A 21,258-nucleotide genomic window follows, 5' to 3' on the forward strand; every position below is an offset into this window, starting at 1 on the left:
GTTGGACCCATCCGCTAGGGATTTTTGACTTTCGTGAAATTTACTCTTCCTGAAAATGTCTTTCGGGTAAATATTTTCGGGAAAATGAGTGGATACCATAAAAAAGGTTCTTTTAAAATATTTTTAAAATTGAGAAAAACAATTTTTATGTAATAAACAGGTAATGCATAATTGAATAAAATAGATTTCTTTAATTTTTTAGTGCAATGTTAAAATTTTATTTTTAAGTGTATATTTAATCGTTTTAATTAAAAGATTAAATAAAATTTGTTAATTGATTTATGAAGTACCTATAACTTATTAAAAGTACCATAATATGTATTTGATTTACAAAACTTTTTTTTTAAACATGTTCTTCAATAACTTTTTTGCAAAAACATGTCTGCATATTTTCACACTAACAAACGATGTAACAGTTAATAATGACAAAGTAATGAAAATAATAATTATAATAGTGCCATAGTATTCTAACCAAGTTATATTTTTTGCTCGATAAGAAAAATAAGGAGCTTTTGGAAATTTAAGTAAGTGTTCTATGTTCCATACTACTTTATCTATTGGTTTAGTCATTTCATCCTTTATCATAGCAGACATCTCCTTTATGTTGATAACATATCTGAAAAAGAACAAAATGTTGAAAATTATAACATTTAAATAAATTTCTTTTCATTTTGAGCTCATGTAAGCTTACTTCCTAAATAGCACGTAATTTTTCGACAAGCTGGTGGCAATATTCACATGTTTTGCTGTTCCAGCTTGTCGTGCATGATTGTCACAAGCTTCTAATGTCTCACTTATGGCAAGTAACTTTGCTGCAAGTTTGCACCAAACTTTCTAGGCCAACTTTTTTTAACATTGCAGCAATCATCTGGTAAGCTTACTGCAAGATATATATATATTATAACATTTTTGCCTATTTTTATTTTTATTTATTATTAATTTATTAATAATTATTATTATAATTTTAATTATTTATAATTAAAAATTATTTAGAAAAAAATGTTATCTACACTTTGAGGTTAATATATATTTTTAAGTAATTTTTATTTTATAAAGGGATAATTTTTAGCGCCAGAATATTTTATATAAAAAATATACAAAAATTAATTATTGATTTATTTTAAATTTTACCGGACTAGTTCAGAAAATGCTAGAAAAGTTTCCTAGCAAACCGCGGAGAGGGGGAGGTAAGGAGAAAAACACATTAATCACTTCACTGATTTTACATTGACTATAATTTATTAATTTCAAATTTAATCTTTTCTCTATTAATATTAATTTATCACTTTTCTGCAAACAAAACAATTGAAAATTTAGTTAAAGTATTCGGCCTAAGGCCGAATTTACAAAATTATTCCGCCTACCATGCGGAGAAGCAAACATCATTTTATTTTTCACTAATTATTTTCTTTTATATTTTGCCAATCTGGCGAGAAATGAAATTTTTAGATTACTGGGACTCACCGTTAATACGACGCCGACCCCGTATACCGCCTCGTCCAGACATGGATTTTTAAATTAATTTTTACTTTACACAAAATTTTGTGGCCTGCTGCCTGAATCACCATCAAAACGAGAATGAATAAATTAAAATGGCTGAACTTTGACTTCAGTCGGCGTCACCTTTCACGCTTTCTTTTTGGTGGTGAGTCCCAGTGAAAGTAATTAATTACTTTCTATGTGTCGATAATCAATATATCGCGCGTCGATAAATTTCATCGATGTTGCTGGTAAAGTAGATCGCAACTCGACCAGAGGGCGTAGTGGTGTCCTCTAATCCAAAATGGTTGCCCCCATTATTGACAGGATCAAAACAAATAATATTCTTTCGACTTCCTGGTGCTCTTGAATATTCAGGAATCTCATCCAAATATATGCACCAGGAAGTACTTCCCCTGCTGACTTCATAAGGATGAGCGACCAGGAATGGATGTCGAAAATACCTCGTGATAACATAAAACATTTTGGACGCGAGTATACAAAATTTTATTAATCAAAATTATACGAGAGTGATTCGAAGAGTTGGCAGGTTTAATCTATTATTTTATTTTAATTTTATTAATACATTCAAATAATTATATATTTTGTCTAATTTTATATTTTATTTATTTTTAGGAAAAAGGAAGATTCCCATTTTGATGGGTAATAATTAAATAATATTAATTATTGTGTGTGGCAAAATGCCACGTCACAACTCTCCCCTGCCAAGACTCGGCCCAATGGGGTCGAGCAGGTAAGCCCCAGATCTCGGAACCACCCCTCGCCAGATCAGCTCTCAAAAAAAATCATTTATTCTTATTTTATTTTAATTTCACTAGTATTACTTGTTATTATTCAAATTTTGGTTCGTTTTAATCATCGAGAATAAAAAAAAAATTTTATTTAACTTTCATCGAACGACTATTTTAACCATTGAATCAAACTTTAGAGGGCATGGAATGATTTTAATAATAATTAATTATTTTTACTTCTTCTCTCTATTTTTTTTTTTTTTTTTTTTTTTTTTTTTTTTTTTTTTTTTTTTTTTTTTTTTTTTTGGATTTAGGTTTAACTAATTTAATAATTTAATTGTGAAGGAGAGGAGTTGGTCAGTTTGTCGGGTTGATAACGTCAAGACAAAAGGATTATAAAAAAAATTAATTTAATAGTGAGGGGTAATTTACCCTCCCTCACAAGGGTTTAGAGTGATACAAAAAAAAAGAATTTATACAATTTAATTAATTATTATTTTTTTTTGTTTTTGTTAATGCGGATCGGGCAATTAAAATAATTATGGCCCTCCCCTACACAATAGCCGCAGCGACCAGCTTTTGCTGCCGTCTTGCCCCAGTATCCAGGAGTCCTGGCTTTTGAAGCAATTTGCTGCCGCACTTGCTCCATACACCACTCCCTGGATCTCTGGGGCCGAACCTCCCGAACTTCTTGACTAGGAGCAATGTGCTCCGCCTGTACAGGCTGTTCCGCCTGATGGGGACTTTCGGGCCTAGGAAGAAGACCCTCCTCCTCTAAAGACAATGGCTCCGATGGGGAACTGGCTATTCGCCGGATCATCTGGTCCAAATTTCCCTCCGTAAAATCGGAAGCTTCCGACGGGGCCCTTCCCCTGAGCCACAAGCTTCTGGCTACCACCAGGCATTCCACCTCCTCATTTTCCTCGCTTTCGCCCATAACTTGGCGAATTACTTGAGCTGTCAAAAAGGACCAAATTATCACTTATCATCTATAACTATGGAACTTCCATGAGTCATCCAGAGAGGTTAACTTAATATTCTCAATTTATGTCAAAACAAATTCATCTAATCATTTAAATTTTTTTTTGCGGTCATGGACCAATTAAATTAGTTGGTCCATGCAGCATCTATACAAAATCTAACTGGATTAAAATCTCAATGTAATGTAGAGCAAAAATATGACCTAGTTTTCCCAATTCTATTGTATTAAGATAAATAACGGTCAAAAGTGGTCTTTTTAAGATGATTAACGGTTATTTAATTAAAGATTTATATTTTTTTTATTTACAAAATTATTTACAGAATCTTTTTATGAGTTTTTCTAATTTCAACAAAGATTTGGTTTTAGAAGGTCAAACTTTTGATAACTCTCTCCATCTTACATTTTTATTTATTTTATAATCCTCTCTGGAATTAACTCATGGACCCCTCTGACAGGTCGCCAATTTCATTTCACTTAATACGAAAATGAACGATTGCGCAATTTTCTGCGCCGATGGGGTTCGCCTGAACTATCAGGACCTCTTCCTACTTCTAGATCATTTTCCTGATCAGTATTCTCTATTTCCGGTTCAGGATCAGACCAAATTATTTCGTTTAGTTCCCGATCTAATATTCGCCCCTCTTCCGAATCAGACGATTCAATGTCCTCCTCAAGCACATAATAGGGCTGAAGATGGGAAACATGATACCTTCCAGCTAACCTGCCTTCTGTCGAGGACAATTCATATACATTTAGCGAGACTACTTTTACTATCATAAACGGACCATGAAAAGCTGGAGCTAATTTACTAGCAAACCTATCCTGCCCCCGAGATAACACGTGTAGAGGTTTCTTGACTAGATCGCCTATTTTGAACTGTAGATCCCGACGCCTACGATTATAATATTTCGCTTGTTTAAGGAATGCCTGATCCTGATTTTGACAGATTTTCTCTCTTAAGTCATTAAGTCTGGTCATACGAGTTGTCCATTCTGCGACATCAGCGACTGGCAACTCGTTTTCCCCCTCCACAAGACGACGCATAGACCGCACAGGGACTGGCTCTCGGCCAAGGTTTAGAAACGCCGGCGTTACGCGATTAGTACTATGCAGCGCCGTGTTGTAAGCGAAACGAAAATCACCAACAAAAATATCCCAGTTCCTATGATTTTCGCCGATAAATGACCGTATCATTGTTTTGAGAACCCTATTGGTTCTCTCTACAGGGTTCGCCTGTGGGTGGTATAAGGGATTAAATGAATGATGTATTTGATAAGCCATAGTTAGGCTTTTAATAGCATTATTATGATATTCGGTACCACTGTCCGAATGCAATACTTGCGGTGTACCCCAGCGATTTATTACCAGTTCACGAAATGAATTTATTACCGTGGTAGCATTTGCTGTACGAAGCGGTGCTACTTCTATCCACTTCGTGAATAGATCTTGAAAAACAATTAAATATTCGAAACCTCGTGTACTCTTGGGGAACGGACCCATTATATCAGTCGCTACAACACTCCAGGGTTCTTGTACTATTCTTTGTCCCATTATACCACGCGGTTTTGATTGTTCCGTTTTATTTAATTGGCAAGTAATGCAAGTACGCACGAATTTTTCTACATCTTTGAACATACCCGGCCAGAAATATCTTATCGCAAGTCTATCATAGGTCTTTTGACCACCTTAAATGCCCTGCCTGAGGATTTTCATGTGCCTCCCGCATAATCAAAAGTTGGTCTTCCTTCGGAACTACCAACTTCCATGCATTAAGGTCATCCATGAGGTCTTCGAGCAGAGGATTATGTCGGTAACGATATAACCTATCATTTATTACTTTCCACCCGTGATATTTGTGAGGTTCATTAATTACCGATTCGCGACGCCTATTATACCATTCATCGTCAATAGCTTCAATAGCCGCGACTTTATTTTCTTCCGAATCCTCGTACATTCGGGAAAGCGCGTCGGGGATATCATGCATCGATCCTTTCCTATGAAATATCTCAAAGTCATACTCTAATAACTCGAGTGACCAACGGGCCAATCTTCCGGTCGGATTTTTAAGATTTTTTAACCATCTTAGACTACTATGGTCGGTTATCACTGTAAAGTGATAACCTTCCAAATAGAATCGGAATTTTTTAATTGCCCAGATGACTGCCAGGCATTCTTTTTCAGTTGTAGAGTAATTACGCTCCGCATCAGAAAGAATGCGACTGGCATAAGCGATTACACGCTCTTGGCCATCTTGAATTTGAGTGACTACAGCTCCTATCCCGAAATTACTAGCATCTGTCTGAATGCAAAAAGGGATTTTAAAATCCGGATATCCCATAATAGGGGGAGAAGCTAAGATCTTTTTTAATTCATTAAACGCGACCTCTTGCTCGTCTGTCCATTTAAACGGTTGATTCTTCTTCGTTAAACGTGTTAACGGCTCACAAATTTGTGCGTAATTTTTAATGAATCTCCTATACCACGAGGTAATTCCAATGAACCGACGAAGTTGACGTAACGTTTTCGGTCGAGGATAATCTAATATGGGACGAACCTTTTCATTATCGACTGATAAGCCTTTATGATTTACTACAAATCCTAAGTATTTTGCCTCAGGCACACAAAAGTTACATTTATCTGGATTAAGCGTAAGGCCTGATTCTGATAATTTATTTATAACTCGTTCGAGCCATATAAGATGTTCCTCATATGTTTCAGTAGCTATTATCAAGTCATCTAAGTATGCGAATACAAAAGGTTTCATATCAGGAGTTATTATTTTATCAATTAGCCTTTGGAAAGTGGCTGGTGCACCACAGAGACCAAAAGGCATTCTTTTATACTGCATTAGGCCTAATCCCGGAACGAAGAAAGCAGTTTTTGCTTTACTCTCTTCGCTCAACGGTATTTGATGGTATCCTAATTTCAAATCTAATTTGGAAATATATTTAGCCGAGCTAAGCTTATCCAAAATCTCTGCCATGAAAGGTAACGCATATGAGTCTTTAACTGTTACCGCGTTAACTTTCCTGAAATCAATGCAGAGGCGGTAGGTACCATCCGGCTTACGAGCCATTACAACCGCATTACACCAATCACTATTTGATGCTTCTAAAACTCCTATTTTTATGAGTTCTTTAACTAATTTAATGAACTCTTCGCATACTTTAGGCGACATTCGATAATTTTTCTGACGAATTGGGGCACTATCACCGGTATTTATTACATGTTCTACAAGTTTAGCAGGAGGTAGTTTTTCTGGAAACGGAGGAATAATGTTTCTTAGAAGTTTTTCGAGATGATTTCTTTCTTCATTTGTTAATTCAACTAATCCTGCACACAAATCCTCATTATTCGATTCGACTTGACAAAAATCTACCCTTACAATCGGTTTATCTGATGCCCACAATTTTTGATCATTAATATCAATTATTATTCCAAATGTTCGCAAAAAATCCATACCTAATATGCAAGATTCCGTTAGTTTTGGAACGATTCGGACGTTAAGTTCATTTGTTAAATCCGCGAAACTTATTGGTAATCTACTTTCACCAATAATTGGCTCTATAGCACCGTTGGCTAATAAAACGCTGCTTTGTTTATTATTACGAATTTTATAATTATTCGAATTAATTATAGATTCTCCTATCGAACCTAAATATGTTCTAGTTGAACCCGTATCTATTAGTGCTTTAATTTCTGAATTCCTTATCATAATATTAATATAAGGTCTTGAATGGGTACCGTCACCGCCTAATTTATTAATTTCATTTCCCTCTTGTCCGCTATGACAAGCTAAGTCGGGAGTATTAATATTATGCGGAATAGTATCAACCGATTCAATTTTACAATTAATAGGTTGTTCAAAAACTTTATTCGATTTATGATCCGTAATGATCGATGCACTAATCAGGTTCGTTAATTTGTTATCCAAATTTTTATCAACTAGATTTTCTAACTTCGAACTAGATTCTACTATGTAATTTTCACGAGCCTCGTTAATCGCGGTTATTTTAGTTTTATCCGATTGATCTTTTATTTTGTTAGCAAGGGTCTGTAAAACTAAATTAGGAGGATCATCGACCCTAAGGTTGATCTCCTTCTTTAGTTTTCCTTACAATAAGCCGATTCACATTTATACTTCGTAGCGCCTTTTTCTCCGCATATGTGGCAGAATCTTTCCCACACTACTGGGCATTTCCTCCACGCATGATCATCCTTACCACAATTAAAGCAAGGAGGCTCAGGCTTAGGTTCACGGAACTTTTTCTTTATCTGCGAAGACTGTTTACTTGGTGATTTATTTGAATTTGATTTATTTGCAAAAGACTTCTCGCTATTTTCTTTCTTAACATCCGCATTTTTTGTATTACCTGAAACTTTCGCTTCTTTCTTATTCGCGGAACTTGAATTTAATTTATTAACTAAAATATCTAAAACTTTAGTCATCTTTTCCATTACTACAACCGATTCTTTATTTTCCGAAGCTAAGGTTGATTTAGATTCAAAATTTCCCGAATAAGCGAATTCTGGAAAAAATGAATTTTCTGGCTTCACCGGAGTTCTTTCAATTTTAAGCGACTCTAACATTCGCTCAACTTCGGCAGCTATAACCGATAATTCATTTACGGTATTAAATTCGCGCCTACTTATTGAACGTTTCATTTCAGGGCGGAGATTGAAGTATATTCTATCTAAAGCTTCAATTAATGATACAGGCCGAGTGAATTTAGAGTAGAGTCCTTGCATACTAATGATATAATTTGTAGTGCACTCATCCGGACCTTGCACTCGATTTAGAACTTGTTCTTCAAGTCTCCACTGATAATTTTTATCCCCGAAATTAGCTCGACACGCCCCTTTGAATTGGTCCCATGAGGACCAATTATTTTTATTTAACCTAAACCACTGGAGCGCAATTCCATCTAAGAGCAACGGTGCTGCACGAAGGACATCTTCACCCGGAAGTGATGAGATTTCCATGGCATCCTCTACTCGTGATAAAAAATCCTCAACGCTCGAGGTTTTGTCGCCAAAAAATTTAATACCCCATTTTCGAACTATTGTATCTAATGGTTTTCTCGAATTAACCGACGGTTGACTGAATTTATGTTTTTCCGAAAATAATTTATTATTAGGATAATTTTTCCGAATTTCTTTAGTTTTCGGGTTAAAACAGTCTTGCCTAGTATCTATCCGATCAAAACTATCGTTGTTTATTGGTTTAAATGCTGAGTTAACCTCATTACTTTTTCTAGCTACCGGTTTTTCAAGTTCCGGTCGATTAGGTGTCAATAGACAATCATTTTGCTCTGTTGACTCCAAACCATAAAAATTATTACCAAAAATTTCTTTATCGAAATCTATTAAGGGCTTACTAGCTTGAATTGATAAATGCTCATAATAAGCAAGTAATGAGAATTCCTGATTTGACTGTTGAATAGTCGCTGACATTTTACCTGGTTTATGAGTTTCAAATTTTTCACTTAAGGGAGTACAACGACCCGAATTTTTATTAAACTCATTTGTATAACTCATTCTAGGATAATAGACCGTATTCGCTAATGTATTTCCCACTGTTACAAATGAATAAGTCGAACTACTAGTTGTGATAGCAGGGATATTCGAATTTTGAGTACAGTATACTGTACTCGAAAAAGGTATTGAAATTTCTGATGTGGGAGTATTCGATATTTTTCCCAGTGAAGGAGGGTTTTCTTCGCGTGAATCTACCACTGATTCTAAATCAGATACGTATGATGCGATTTGCAATTCATCCGTTGGGGTCCATTTTATTTGTCTATCTCCTTGTGAAAATTTAAGAAAGCGATAGGCCCGATCGCGAAGGACCTCTAGTGACCCGACAGTATTAACCTTGTGCGAAGCCAAGTGAATTTTTAGATTTGGCAAGGGCCAATCCACAAAAGGGTTTTCAAACCAATTTTCAATTTCCGACATTTTTAAAATTTATTTTGGACTTTTTCTTTTATTTAAATAGGAACCGGATCAATGGAAAAATAGCGAACTGTCAGAGTAAGGTCAACCAAACAAAATAAACAAGTACACTATCAGTCCTCAATTACAAAAAAAAAATTTTGTTGTATAAAAAAATGAAAAATTGTTGTCCACAATATAGTCAAAAAAAAAAGATTTTGTACAAAAAAAAATAATCACGGTTCAATGTCCATTGGAGGAATAATGACAGGAAATAATTAAGTTAATTATTATTAATTTTGAAACAATTAAAAAAAATAATTTTGTTATTTGAGAAATTACTATTTTGTATCTATCAGGGAGAATATCCTCTCCTGATTTAATTATAAAAAAATTTTATTTATTTTTTTCATCAGTTGCTAAAAAAAATATTGAGAAGAGACAATTGAAATATATTTTTTTTTTTTTCGCAATTAAGAACTCAATACACAATTCAATTATTTTCATTCATTAACTTCAATTCAATAGAAGGCGGCGATGACTCAGCCAAATCCTTCTTTAAATTATTTATAATAAATGAAACTGATTTTTATTCAAATAAAAATCAATTTTATTTTTCACCGAATTTACTTTCATAATTTTGATTCTCGATAATGGTAATAAACCTTGATGTTGTGAGAAATAGTGTTTCTTTATGTGTGCGACCTTGACTCATTGAAATGATTATTATCATGTATTTATTGTACTATATGGTCGTGCGTAATATAACACGAGTTCTCACCACAAAACTTCAATATTTTAATTCACTTATCTTTGAAAATGATGTTTGCTTTAAAATTAATGTATTTTTCTCGGGCCCTATTGTTGGAGTGCCATTTATAACATTTTTGCCTATTTTTATTTTTATTTATTATTAATTTATTAATAATTATTATTATAATTTTAATTATTTATAATTAAAAATTATTTAGAAAAAAATGTTATCTACACTTTGAGGTTAATATATATTTTTAAGTAATTTTTATTTTATAAAGGGATAATTTTTAGCGCCAGAATATTTTATATAAAAAATATACAAAAATTAATTATTGATTTATTTTAAATTTTACCGGACTAGTTCAGAAAATGCTAGAAAAGTTTCCTAGCAAACCGCGGAGAGGGGGAGGTAAGGAGAAAAACACATTAATCACTTCACTGATTTTACATTGACTATAATTTATTAATTTCAAATTTAATCTTTTCTCTATTAATATTAATTTATCACTTTTCTGCAAACAAAACAATTGAAAATTTAGTTAAAGTATTCGGCCTAAGGCCGAATTTACAAAATTATTCCGCCTACCATGCGGAGAAGCAAACATCATTTTATTTTTCACTAATTATTTTCTTTTATATTTTGCCAATCTGGCGAGAAATGAAATTTTTAGATTACTGGGACTCACCGTTAATACGACGCCGACCCCGTATACCGCCTCGTCCAGACATGGATTTTTAAATTAATTTTTACTTTACACAAAATTTTGTGGCCTGCTGCCTGAATCACCATCAAAACGAGAATGAATAAATTAAAATGGCTGAACTTTGACTTCAGTCGGCGTCACCTTTCACGCTTTCTTTTTGGTGGTGAGTCCCAGTGAAAGTAATTAATTACTTTCTATGTGTCGATAATCAATATATCGCGCGTCGATAAATTTCATCGATGTTGCTGGTAAAGTAGATCGCAACTCGACCAGAGGGCGTAGTGGTGTCCTCTAATCCAAAATGGTTGCCCCCATTATTGACAGGATCAAAACAAATAATATTCTTTCTACTTCCTGGTGCTCTTGAATATTCAGGAATCTCATCCAAATATATGCACCAGGAAGTACTTCCCCTGCTGACTTCATAAGGATGAGCGACCAGGAATGGATGTCGAAAATACCTCGTGATAACATAAAACATTTTGGACGCGAGTATACAAAATTTTATTAATCAAAATTATACGAGAGTGATTCGAAGAGTTGGCAGGTTTAATCTATTATTTTATTTTAATTTTATTAATACATTCAAATAATTATATATTTTGTCTAATTTTATATTTTATTTATTTTTAGGAAAAAGGAAGATTCCCATTTTGATGGGTAATAATTAAATAATATTAATTATTGTGTGTGGCAAAATGCCACGTCACAATATATACAATAAATATAAATAATAATAAATATAATTAAGTATTTTAATATATAACTAGCGTCATATCCTCTCTCGCTAACGCTCGCTCGGTTGAAATTGTATTAATTATTGTTTACTTATTTTAGTTGATTCATGTGTATTTACTTTATTTTTTAAATTATTATATTAAATTTATTATTATCTTTCAATTTTATATTTTTAAGAAATCTTTAATACTTTTCATAAATAAATAATTTATTGTAACGAATATAATGAGTTGTGTCAAATAATTAATTTAATTTAGTAAAAACACACATTTTATGTTCTATGCATTTTTTTACCAAAAGTGGATATTTTTCAAGAAAATACCAAAAAACCATAAAACATCATGAAAAATAATGGAAAAAACAGTGCACATCATAACTAGAGGAAAATTTAGTACTTGTAAGTATATTAACGTATTTTGATGCGCTGATTACGAAAATGATAGTAAAAATTGGCGGTAAATTTATTATCATGGTGAAAACCATAAAAAAACACCATAAAATCATGGTTTTGCGATTATCTCGTAAAAAAAGCAAAATTTCGAAAAATGATTCATATAAAAGTTGTAGGTCTCAAAAAACACATTTTATGTTGTAAGCATTTTTTACCAAATGTGGTTATTTTTCAAGAAAAATTCAAAAAAACAAAACTTTTCTTGCGTATTTTAAAAACACCTTGGCGAGGGGGGCAGGATATGGCCGAAAGTATTCTACGGACAAAGTCGGTGGGATCCACAGTAACAGTTTACGCAATTTGATGAAGCGGTTATTTACTTACAAGTCTTAATTTTTCCTCTAGTTATGATGTGCATGGTATTTTCCGTCATTTTTCATGATGTTTATGGTTTTTTGGAATTTTCTCGAAAAATAACGACTTTTGGTAAAAAATGTATAAAAACATAAAATGTGTGTTTTTTGAGACATACAACTTATATTTGAAACATTTTTCAAAATTTTGCGTTTTTTACGAGATAATTGCAAAAAACCATGATTTTATGGTGTTTTTTATGGTTTTTTCCATGATAATAACATTTGCGCCATTTTTCACTACCATTTTCGTAATCAGGGCACAAAAATACGTTAGTTTACCAAGTTTCATTAAGATCGGAGGTGAGACGCTTTCAGAACTTCACCTAAGCATGTTAAAAATGTTATTTCCTAAAAACTGTTTTGGATTTTTAGAAGCAAACATCATATTCCAAATTAGTGATCCTGAAAACCCCCAAGTAACAACATTCGAGCAATTCCAATCACAACTCATTTTATGGGTAATTAATGAATTTGTTTGTTTGATTCTATCCTTTTTGTTGTTTCCTTTTTCTGATTTGCGTGGCTTGTGGTGCTCGTGGGGGACCTGGTGCCGAGTCGGATCTTCGGCTCTTTTCGGTTTCCGACAGGCCTGGGAGTGTTTCACGAGGAGAAGGGAGAGCGGCCTTATGAGCACAGTTTCTTTCTGACAGTGGACGAACTCACTCTCTCACACTTCTCTCTGGAGGCGTCAGACTGCTGCTGTGGGGCGGCTGCCGGCAGCACCAACGGACGCTCTAACCCATTACCTGCACCTGGTTCCTGCTCCGCCTCGTCACTAGTACGAAAAGGACGTACGTACACCAGTACTTTCTCACCACGTGGACACATTTTAGGTATTTTCTACCAATTTAATTGTTCAATTGTTGAAATAAAATAGTTTCGTGTTATCATCATTTTCATACGTTTTGATTATTCGCCCTTCACCTGACACACTCTTACCTCGAGCTCATTCAACCAAACAGAATTATTTATCAATATAGGCTAACTTTCCATGGTTTAATTTCATTGATTTTATTGTTTTAAATATAATATAATTATAATTATTAAATTTTTATAATAATATAATTTTAGTGTTTGTAAATAAAGTACGAATAATAACTATATTACAAAAAATTATATTATAACACTAATAGCCAATAACTTATGTTTCTAACATATAAAAATGATTGACTTTTTCTGTAAACTACGTTATAAAAAACATGTTCAAATTATAATAATAAAGAACATTGTAATAGTAAACATATTTTTAAGAAAATTTTTAATACTTTTTGTAAATAAATAATTAGTAAAGATGATAATTTTTTTTGGATTTACATAATTTAGTTAAGATGTTAGTTGTTTTTGGTAAAAATCCACATTTTATTTTTAAAATTTTTAATTAAATGAACTTTCGCACGTCAACGTCGGGCCTCATCAGAATTAAATACTGAAATTAAATTTACATTTTTTGAAATTGTTATAAAAATAAAATTTAATTAAATTGATAAACATAACCTCAAACTCACCAATATGGATTTCCACTCTCATTTAATAATTTTAACAAAAAAATAATAAAAAATTGTATTAGAAAAATAATTTTCCCAAAAAGGGAATGCTGCCGTGAAACCAAACGGAAGTTGTGATCTTGGTCATGTGCGTGAATGACCAAAGCAGTACTTTTGTTATCAAGTCTGCAGTCTCTTTTTTGTTCATAGATTCTGTCTTTAATGTAATTACTTGTTTCACCAATATAACAGGCTCCACATTGACATGGAATATTATAAACAACGTGATTCCTGTATTAAAAATTTGTAATATCTTTATTTTTTGAAAAAACTTTAAAGGGATCTTTGTAATAAGAGAAAACGACTTTAACATCATAGTCTCTGTAAATATTTTCAAAAAAAGATTGTTTCTTTGTGAAGTCGCGTTCTCTAATTCGAAACCTCCGACTCTTTCGAGTCACTCAATGATTTATATTCTGTTAGAGATCTTCTAAATCGATTTAATCCCTAGCCCACTAGCTATCATATCAAATAATATCATGAATTCGGAACAATCAGAGGCTTCTCCGACAACAATCGAATCAGGACCTTACTGAAGGCGCTGACAAGAAGAGGCGATCTCGAGAGTATACGAAACCGGATCGGTTGCACACCCGTGACAACCCCGCTACCTCCGGAGGATTGTAACAGAATATTAATCATTGAGTGACTCGAAAGAGTCGGAGGTTTCGAATTAGAGAACGCGAGTTCACAAAGAAACAATCTTTTTTTGAAAGTATTTACAGAGACTATGATGTTAAAGTCGTTTTCTCTTATTACAAAGATCCCTTTAAATTTTTTTCAAAAAATAAAGATATTACAAATTTTTAATACAGGAATCACGTTGTTTATAATATTCCATGTCAATGTGGAGCCTGTTATATTGGTGAAACAAATAATTACATTAAAGACAGAATCTATGAACAAAAAAGAGACTGCGGACTTGATAACAGAAGTACTGCTTTGGTCATTCACGCACATGACCAAGATCACAACTTCCGGTTTGAAAATACTGAAATTATTTGCACTGAATTGAATCACAAAAAAAGATTATTTAAAGAGATGTTTCACATTTTAAGAAATTGTAATTCAATTAATAAAAATACTGACTTCACATTTTTAAATCAAATATACCACTCTATTATTGTAAATACTAATTAATATTAGCTATAATATAATAATATGATGATAATATAGTTGTATGGTATTTCAACATTGATTGTATTATAATTAATAATATAATTAATGTTAATGCTGCTAATATTGATGTTTAATTATTATTACTTATATTGTTATTATTGTTATTTTAAGTTAATTTTGAATCACACGCACTAAAGTGATATAGTAGATCCCTCAGTTATCAACTCATATGAACATTATAGATTTTACATCATTAATCATACCCATAAATGATAAAGTAGGTATTTAATTTCATAACAAATTTAATTTCTTTTAAACTTATATTAGTATCCGTTGAAACACTTGTCTGGTAGAACACATATCGACACATAAACATCATACCACATAATTTGAATTATGTTTGGTTTCACGGAAGCATTCCCTTTTTGGGAAAATTATTTTTCTAATACAATTTTTTATTATTTTTTTGTTTAAAATTATTAAATGAGAGTGGAAATCCATATTGGTGAGTTTGAGGTTATGTTTATCAATTTAATAAAATTTTACAACAAACTCAAAAAATATAAATTTAATTTCAGTATTTAAATCAGATAAGGCCCGACGTTGACGGGCGATAGTTCATTTAATTAAGAATTTTAAAAATAAAATGTGGATTTTTACCAAAAACAACTAACTTCTTGACTAAATAAATAATTTATTCTAACAAATGTTTTTAGTTGTTTCAAAGAATTAATTTATTTTAGTTTTCACTAAACTATCTTCGGAAATTATGTTACTTCTCCCAAGTAGCACGATATATCAACGAGATGTCACGGTGATATCACCGGGGAATGTCACCGTGACATCAGGAAAATGTCAAAATGTCCGCCTTACGGTGATATCACACGGTGACATCGAGGTGATATCATGGTGACATCAAGGTGATATGTTGATATTTTACAGGGATTTAAAATTTTTAATAATTTAAAAAATAATAATAAATGAAATAAATAATAAAAAATAATAATTTTTTAAAAATTTTAAATCCCTGTAAAATATCAACATGATATCACGGTGATATCACCATGATATCACCGTGATATGACTGTGATATCACCTGGATGTCACCATGATATCACCTCGATGTCACCGTGTGATATCACCGTAAGGCGGACATTTTGACATTTTCCTGATGTCACGGTGAAATTCCCCGGTGATATCACCGTGACATCTGGTTGATATATCGTGCTACTTGGGCTTATTTTTTGATGATTATAAAACGGTTTAAATATCTATAAATTTAAAACATGTTAATTCATGCAAATTATTTTGAATTTTTAGAAACAGATATCATAAATATTTCAATCAAAATTCTTTTTATGGGTAATTCATGAATTATTTATCAATATAGGCTAACTTCACATAGTTTAATTTAATTGTATTATATATAAAGTTATTCATATGTAATGTATATTTTTAAAAAATTTTTTAATTATTAATATAATTGAGATTTTTTACAAAATAATTCATTATTTTGTTTAAATTTTAGACTTTTAATAATATTTTTTAATACTTTATACAAATATTTAAAAAATTGTTTTATATAACATTTTATTTTTAAAATAAGGTACAAACAATAAATATGTTACAAAAGTTTACAATGTAACACAAATATTTAATAATATTAATACGAGTCCATTAACAATAAATGATTAAATCTCTAAACTCCTTACAAACATTTTTTTTAAAAACATTTACGCAACTGACATAAAACAAACAAATTAAATTAAAAGCCGCAAAGCCTGGAGCACCAAACAACTGAGCTATTCCGTCGGTGTTTCTGAACATATTTCGAACATTTATATTTATGAATCAGATGGGTGCTTATAATTTATATGATGAATCAAGTGACTCGAATATCGCAAAATCAAAATTTTTAGATATCAAAAATATAAAAAAGTTTGAAAAATTGCAAAAAATTAAAATAGGAATTTTTTAAAATATATGTTTAATGTATTTGTAAATTTTAATTTTAAATCATATCTGTAAATAAATTGTTGAAAAAAATGTGAAAAATGAAAATTCTTGGCCAAGTGACGTCACGAAGACGACATAACAAACATTTTGCTTCCTCTTGGAGGAAGCTTTGTAGTCCTTTCGTTTATAAAAATTTTTAAAGTGGCGGAAACAAATTTTTTTCTATATAGAAACATGTTTGTCGAGATGTCACTATTGTCAACTTGCATAAATTGCGTAACTTGTTGCGTTTCTACGTTGACTTAGGGAACGGCAGTCTATGTACAGCCTTGGTACAGATCCCACTGTTAAAATGTATTCCTACTTACTTTTCATAAATAAATGAATTAAAATAGTATTTGTGTTTTATTAATATTAAAATCAACAAATATAACATGGCGCAGTCGTATGAGCCTATGAAAAGTGCGGTGAAGTGTTTTTAGAATCTATAAAAGATTGAAAATAAAATTGTAAGCCACGAGGAGACGCCAAACAGTGTTGCCACATAATACAAGATGGGTGACGAAGCAGAAAACCAAAATGTCGTTTTAGTGCATTCCAATAATCCACTAAACTTGAATCCACCGCCGCCACTTTCTCTAGAAGGAAACTTATCAGAAAACTGGAAAAAATGGAAAAAGAAACTCAAAATCTACATGGAAGCCACAGAAAACCTCGGAAAATCCGACGAAGCAAAGATTGCCATCCTCCTTTATTCCATTAGAGAAGAAGCCCAGGAGGTGTATGAAACTTTTGACATTCCAGAAGATCAAGAAGACAAATATGCAGCAGTTTTAGAAGCATTCGAAACTTACTGTGTACCGAAGAAGAACGAGAGTGTGAGTAGACATGTATTTTTCCAGCGTGTCCAAAAAGATGGCGAAAGCATAGAAGAATTCGTCCTAAATTTAAAACGTTTAAGTGTCGATTCCTCGTTCGGGGATCTTAAAGACAGTCTCATAAGAGATAGAATAATCAGTGGTATCCAAAGTACTGTACTCAAGGATCGTCTGCTAAGAGAAGAAAATCTTAATTTGGAGAAATGTATGCGTCTATGCAGAGCATCAGAACTTGCAAACCAACAAGTACAAAAACTGAAGGATTCAAACAGCAGAAACGTGGAAGCAGTAAAATTCCAAAACAGAAACAAAAACGAATTTCAAAATAGAAACCAAAGGAATTATCAAGTTCAACAGAAAGCTGCGAATCGAGGAAACGCAGAATCGAGAAAAGTGCATCAATCATCGGTAAAGCAGGGAACTTCGAATCAGCGCCAACAGTTGCAGTGGCAGGAACAGAAATCAAGTAGAGAAAATGTAAAGCAGTGTAGCAGACGCGGATATCAACACAAACCACTGGAATTGTCCAGCGTATGGAAAAATGTGTAAAATTTGTAAAAAACCGAATCACTTCGCTCAGGTTTGTAGAAACAAACAAAACGTAAATTTAGTCGACGAAGAACAGGTATGTACCAATTCAAATAGTGGTGAAAATTATTTTCTGGGAACAATTGGAATTGCGAATTTGAATGTAGGTTGGGTTGAGAAAGTTACTTTTCTAGAAACAAATAAAACAATTTCATTTAAATTAGATACTGGTGCCGGATGTAACGTGATGAATTGTCGAGATTATAAAATTGTGTGCCCGCAAATTCAAATTGAAAAAACAAACGCGACATTGACAAATTACAATGGTTCGAGAATTCCGATTTTGGGTAAAATGAAAGTTTTATGTAAAATTCTCGAAAATAAAATTGATCTTGAAATATTCGTAGCCGAGTGCGAAACTACGAGTGCAATTTTAGGTCTTAAAAGTATCGAAAATCTCCAACTCTTGCATCGCGTTTCATTAGTGAAAGTACCAGTAAGTAAAATATTTTTTGATCCAAAAATAACAAAAAGGTTAATCAACGAAAATAAAACTTTGTTTGAAGGAATAGGTAAACTCGACTATGTTTATAACTTCAAAATGAAACCCGATTATACCGGTAAAATTGAACCTTGCAGAAAAGTTCCATTTAAAATTATGGATGATTTCAAAAATACGTTAGACAAAATGGAGAAAAATAAAATTATTGCTAAAATTGAGGAGCCGACAGAATTTGTAAACGCTTTTACAATTGTTAAAAAAGAAAATAAAGATTTGGTAATTGTTTTAGATCCGCAGCATCTTAACACGTGTCTTATGAGAGAACATTTTTCACTTCCATCTTTCGAGGAAATTGCGAGCAAAGTAAGTAATGCAAAAATCTTTGCAATTCTTGACGCTTCAAGAGCATTTTGGCAAATCTAATTTTTGGAAGAAAGCTCTAAATGCACTACGTTTCAAACACCTTTCGGTCGTTTCAGATTTCTTAGAATGCCACACGGTATTAAAACGGGTCCCGAAATTTTTCATAGGGTTTACAAGGAAATTTTCAAAGACATTCCGAACATAGAAATTTTTATTGATGACATGCTTCTCTGGGCGAAAGATGAATCTGAAATGGAACAAACACTGATAAGGGTATTTAAAATCGCGCAAGAAAAGGGTGTCAAATTTAATTTAGACAAAAGTAAAATCGGTTTATCAAAAGTGAAATTCCTAGGTCATGAATTTTCGAGCGAAGGAATATCCATTACGAAAGATAGTATCGAAGCAATTTTGAAAATGCCAGAACGAACGATTATTAGGGGTAATAACCTACCGAGCAAAGTATATCCCGAATTTATCAGAAATCACAGCACCCCTACGCGAACTCACGAAAAAAAAATGTCGAATTTACGTGGTCAGAAAAACATTCTGAATCTTTCGAAAAAATCAAAGAATGTTTAACAAATGCTCCGATTTTGAATTATTATGATCCGAATTTACCTTGTACTTTGAGTGTTGATGCTAGCAAGTCAGGGGTGGGTGCGGTTCTTCTGCAAAATGATAATCCAATCGCGTATGCATCGAAAGCATTTACAACAACGCAACAGGCGTGGGCACAAATCGAAAAAGAATTTTATGCAATTGTCACAGGGTGTGAAAAATATCGACAATTTATCATCGGTAGAGAGATTAAAGTAGAAACCGATCACAAACCATTAGTTTCGATCATAAAAAAACCTCTAAATGACATTCCGCTTCGATTACAGAAAATGCGAATTAGATTGCAGCCTTTTGATATTAATTTAGAATACAAACCGGGAAAAGAATTGTTAATAGCTGATACGTTATCGCGTGCACATTTGAATGAAAAAACCGAAGATCCAGATATTAACACGACAATATTAAATTTAAAATTTAAACGATTACATGAGCGACAAAGAAAGTTAGAATTTATTGAGGAAACGAAAAAAGATGCGGAATTACAATTAATTGTTAAATTGATCAGAGAAGGTTGGCCTGAAAATCGAAAAAATGTACCCGACGAAGCCAAACCTTATCACGCGATTAAAGAAAACATGTTCGAAAACGAAGGATTGCTATATAACAATAATCGAGTAGTTGTTCCTCGATCACTCCGAAAAGTTATGCTCGAAAAATTACACTATTATTATTTAGGCATCGAAAAAACAAAAAACAGAGCGCGAGAAATTCTGTATTGGCCAGGTATGACAAAACAAATAGAGGATAAAATTGTTAACTGCGAAACTTGCCAAAAATATCAGAAAAGCAATACGAGAGAAGAATTAATGTCAAGCGAAATTCCTACTTCATCGTGTCAAATAGTAGGCACAGATTTATTTTATATAAATAAAAAAGTTTTTATAATCGTCGTAGACTATCATTCGAAATATATTGAATTTAATTTGTTAACCGACGAATCAAGCGAAACAACAATAAATTTACTAAAATCATTTTTTGCGAGATTTGGAATTCCGAAAATAGTACGATCAGACAATGGTCCGCAGTTTAGTAGCAAAAAGTTCAAAGAATTTGCGAAAGAGTGGAATTTTGAACATGTCACATCTAGTCCGAGATATCCACAGAGTAACGGTTTTGTAGAACGTCAAGTCCAAACGGGCAAGAAAATTATGAAAAAAGCAATGTTCAACGGAAAAGATCCATTCCTGGCGCTTTTAGAGTTGAGAAACACTCCAATATCAAACAAAATACAATCACCAAATAAAATATTAATCGGAAAAAATGTTCGCGGAATATTTCCTGAATTTTTAGAAAAACCGGTTGAAAGAAACGAAAAATTGAGTGAAGAACTCAAAAAGCGGCAGAAATATGGAAAAGCGTACTACGATAAAAAATCGAAAAATCTTTCAAAATTGAAAATAAACGATAATGTTAGATTGCAACTTCAAGACAAAACTTGGCAAAAGGCTAAAGTTATAGATTTTACGAACAATCCGAGATCGTATAAAATTGTAACTGAAACTGGAAGGATTTTTATTAGGAATAGAAGATTTTTAAAACTTGATCGCAAACAAAACTTTGTAATTAATCCCGAAGTTTATTATGACAGTCCAGTT

At 32.4% G+C, this 21,258-nt stretch overlaps 1 protein-coding gene across 2 annotated transcripts in view; it reads right to left on the reverse strand.

Annotated features, from left to right (window-relative positions):
- Positions 1-246: 246 nt before the first annotated feature.
- Positions 247-21,258, reverse strand: part of LOC127276929 (UDP-glycosyltransferase UGT5-like) — a 78,513-nt gene continuing 57,501 nt past the window's right edge. For both annotated transcript variants that reach the window (XM_051297681.1, XM_051297680.1), the window contains one exon: positions 247-616. In XM_051297681.1, coding sequence (XP_051153638.1) covers positions 328-616 — 289 coding nt within the window. In that variant the 3' untranslated portion in view covers positions 247-327. The remainder of the gene's footprint in view (positions 617-21,258) is intronic.

The sequence above is a fragment of the Leptopilina boulardi genome, unplaced genomic scaffold (assembly GCF_019393585.1).
Source record: "Leptopilina boulardi isolate dan_hultmark-lab unplaced genomic scaffold, ZJU_Lbou_2.1 LbouV2_156, whole genome shotgun sequence".
Taxonomy (NCBI): Eukaryota; Metazoa; Arthropoda; class Insecta; order Hymenoptera; family Figitidae; genus Leptopilina; species Leptopilina boulardi.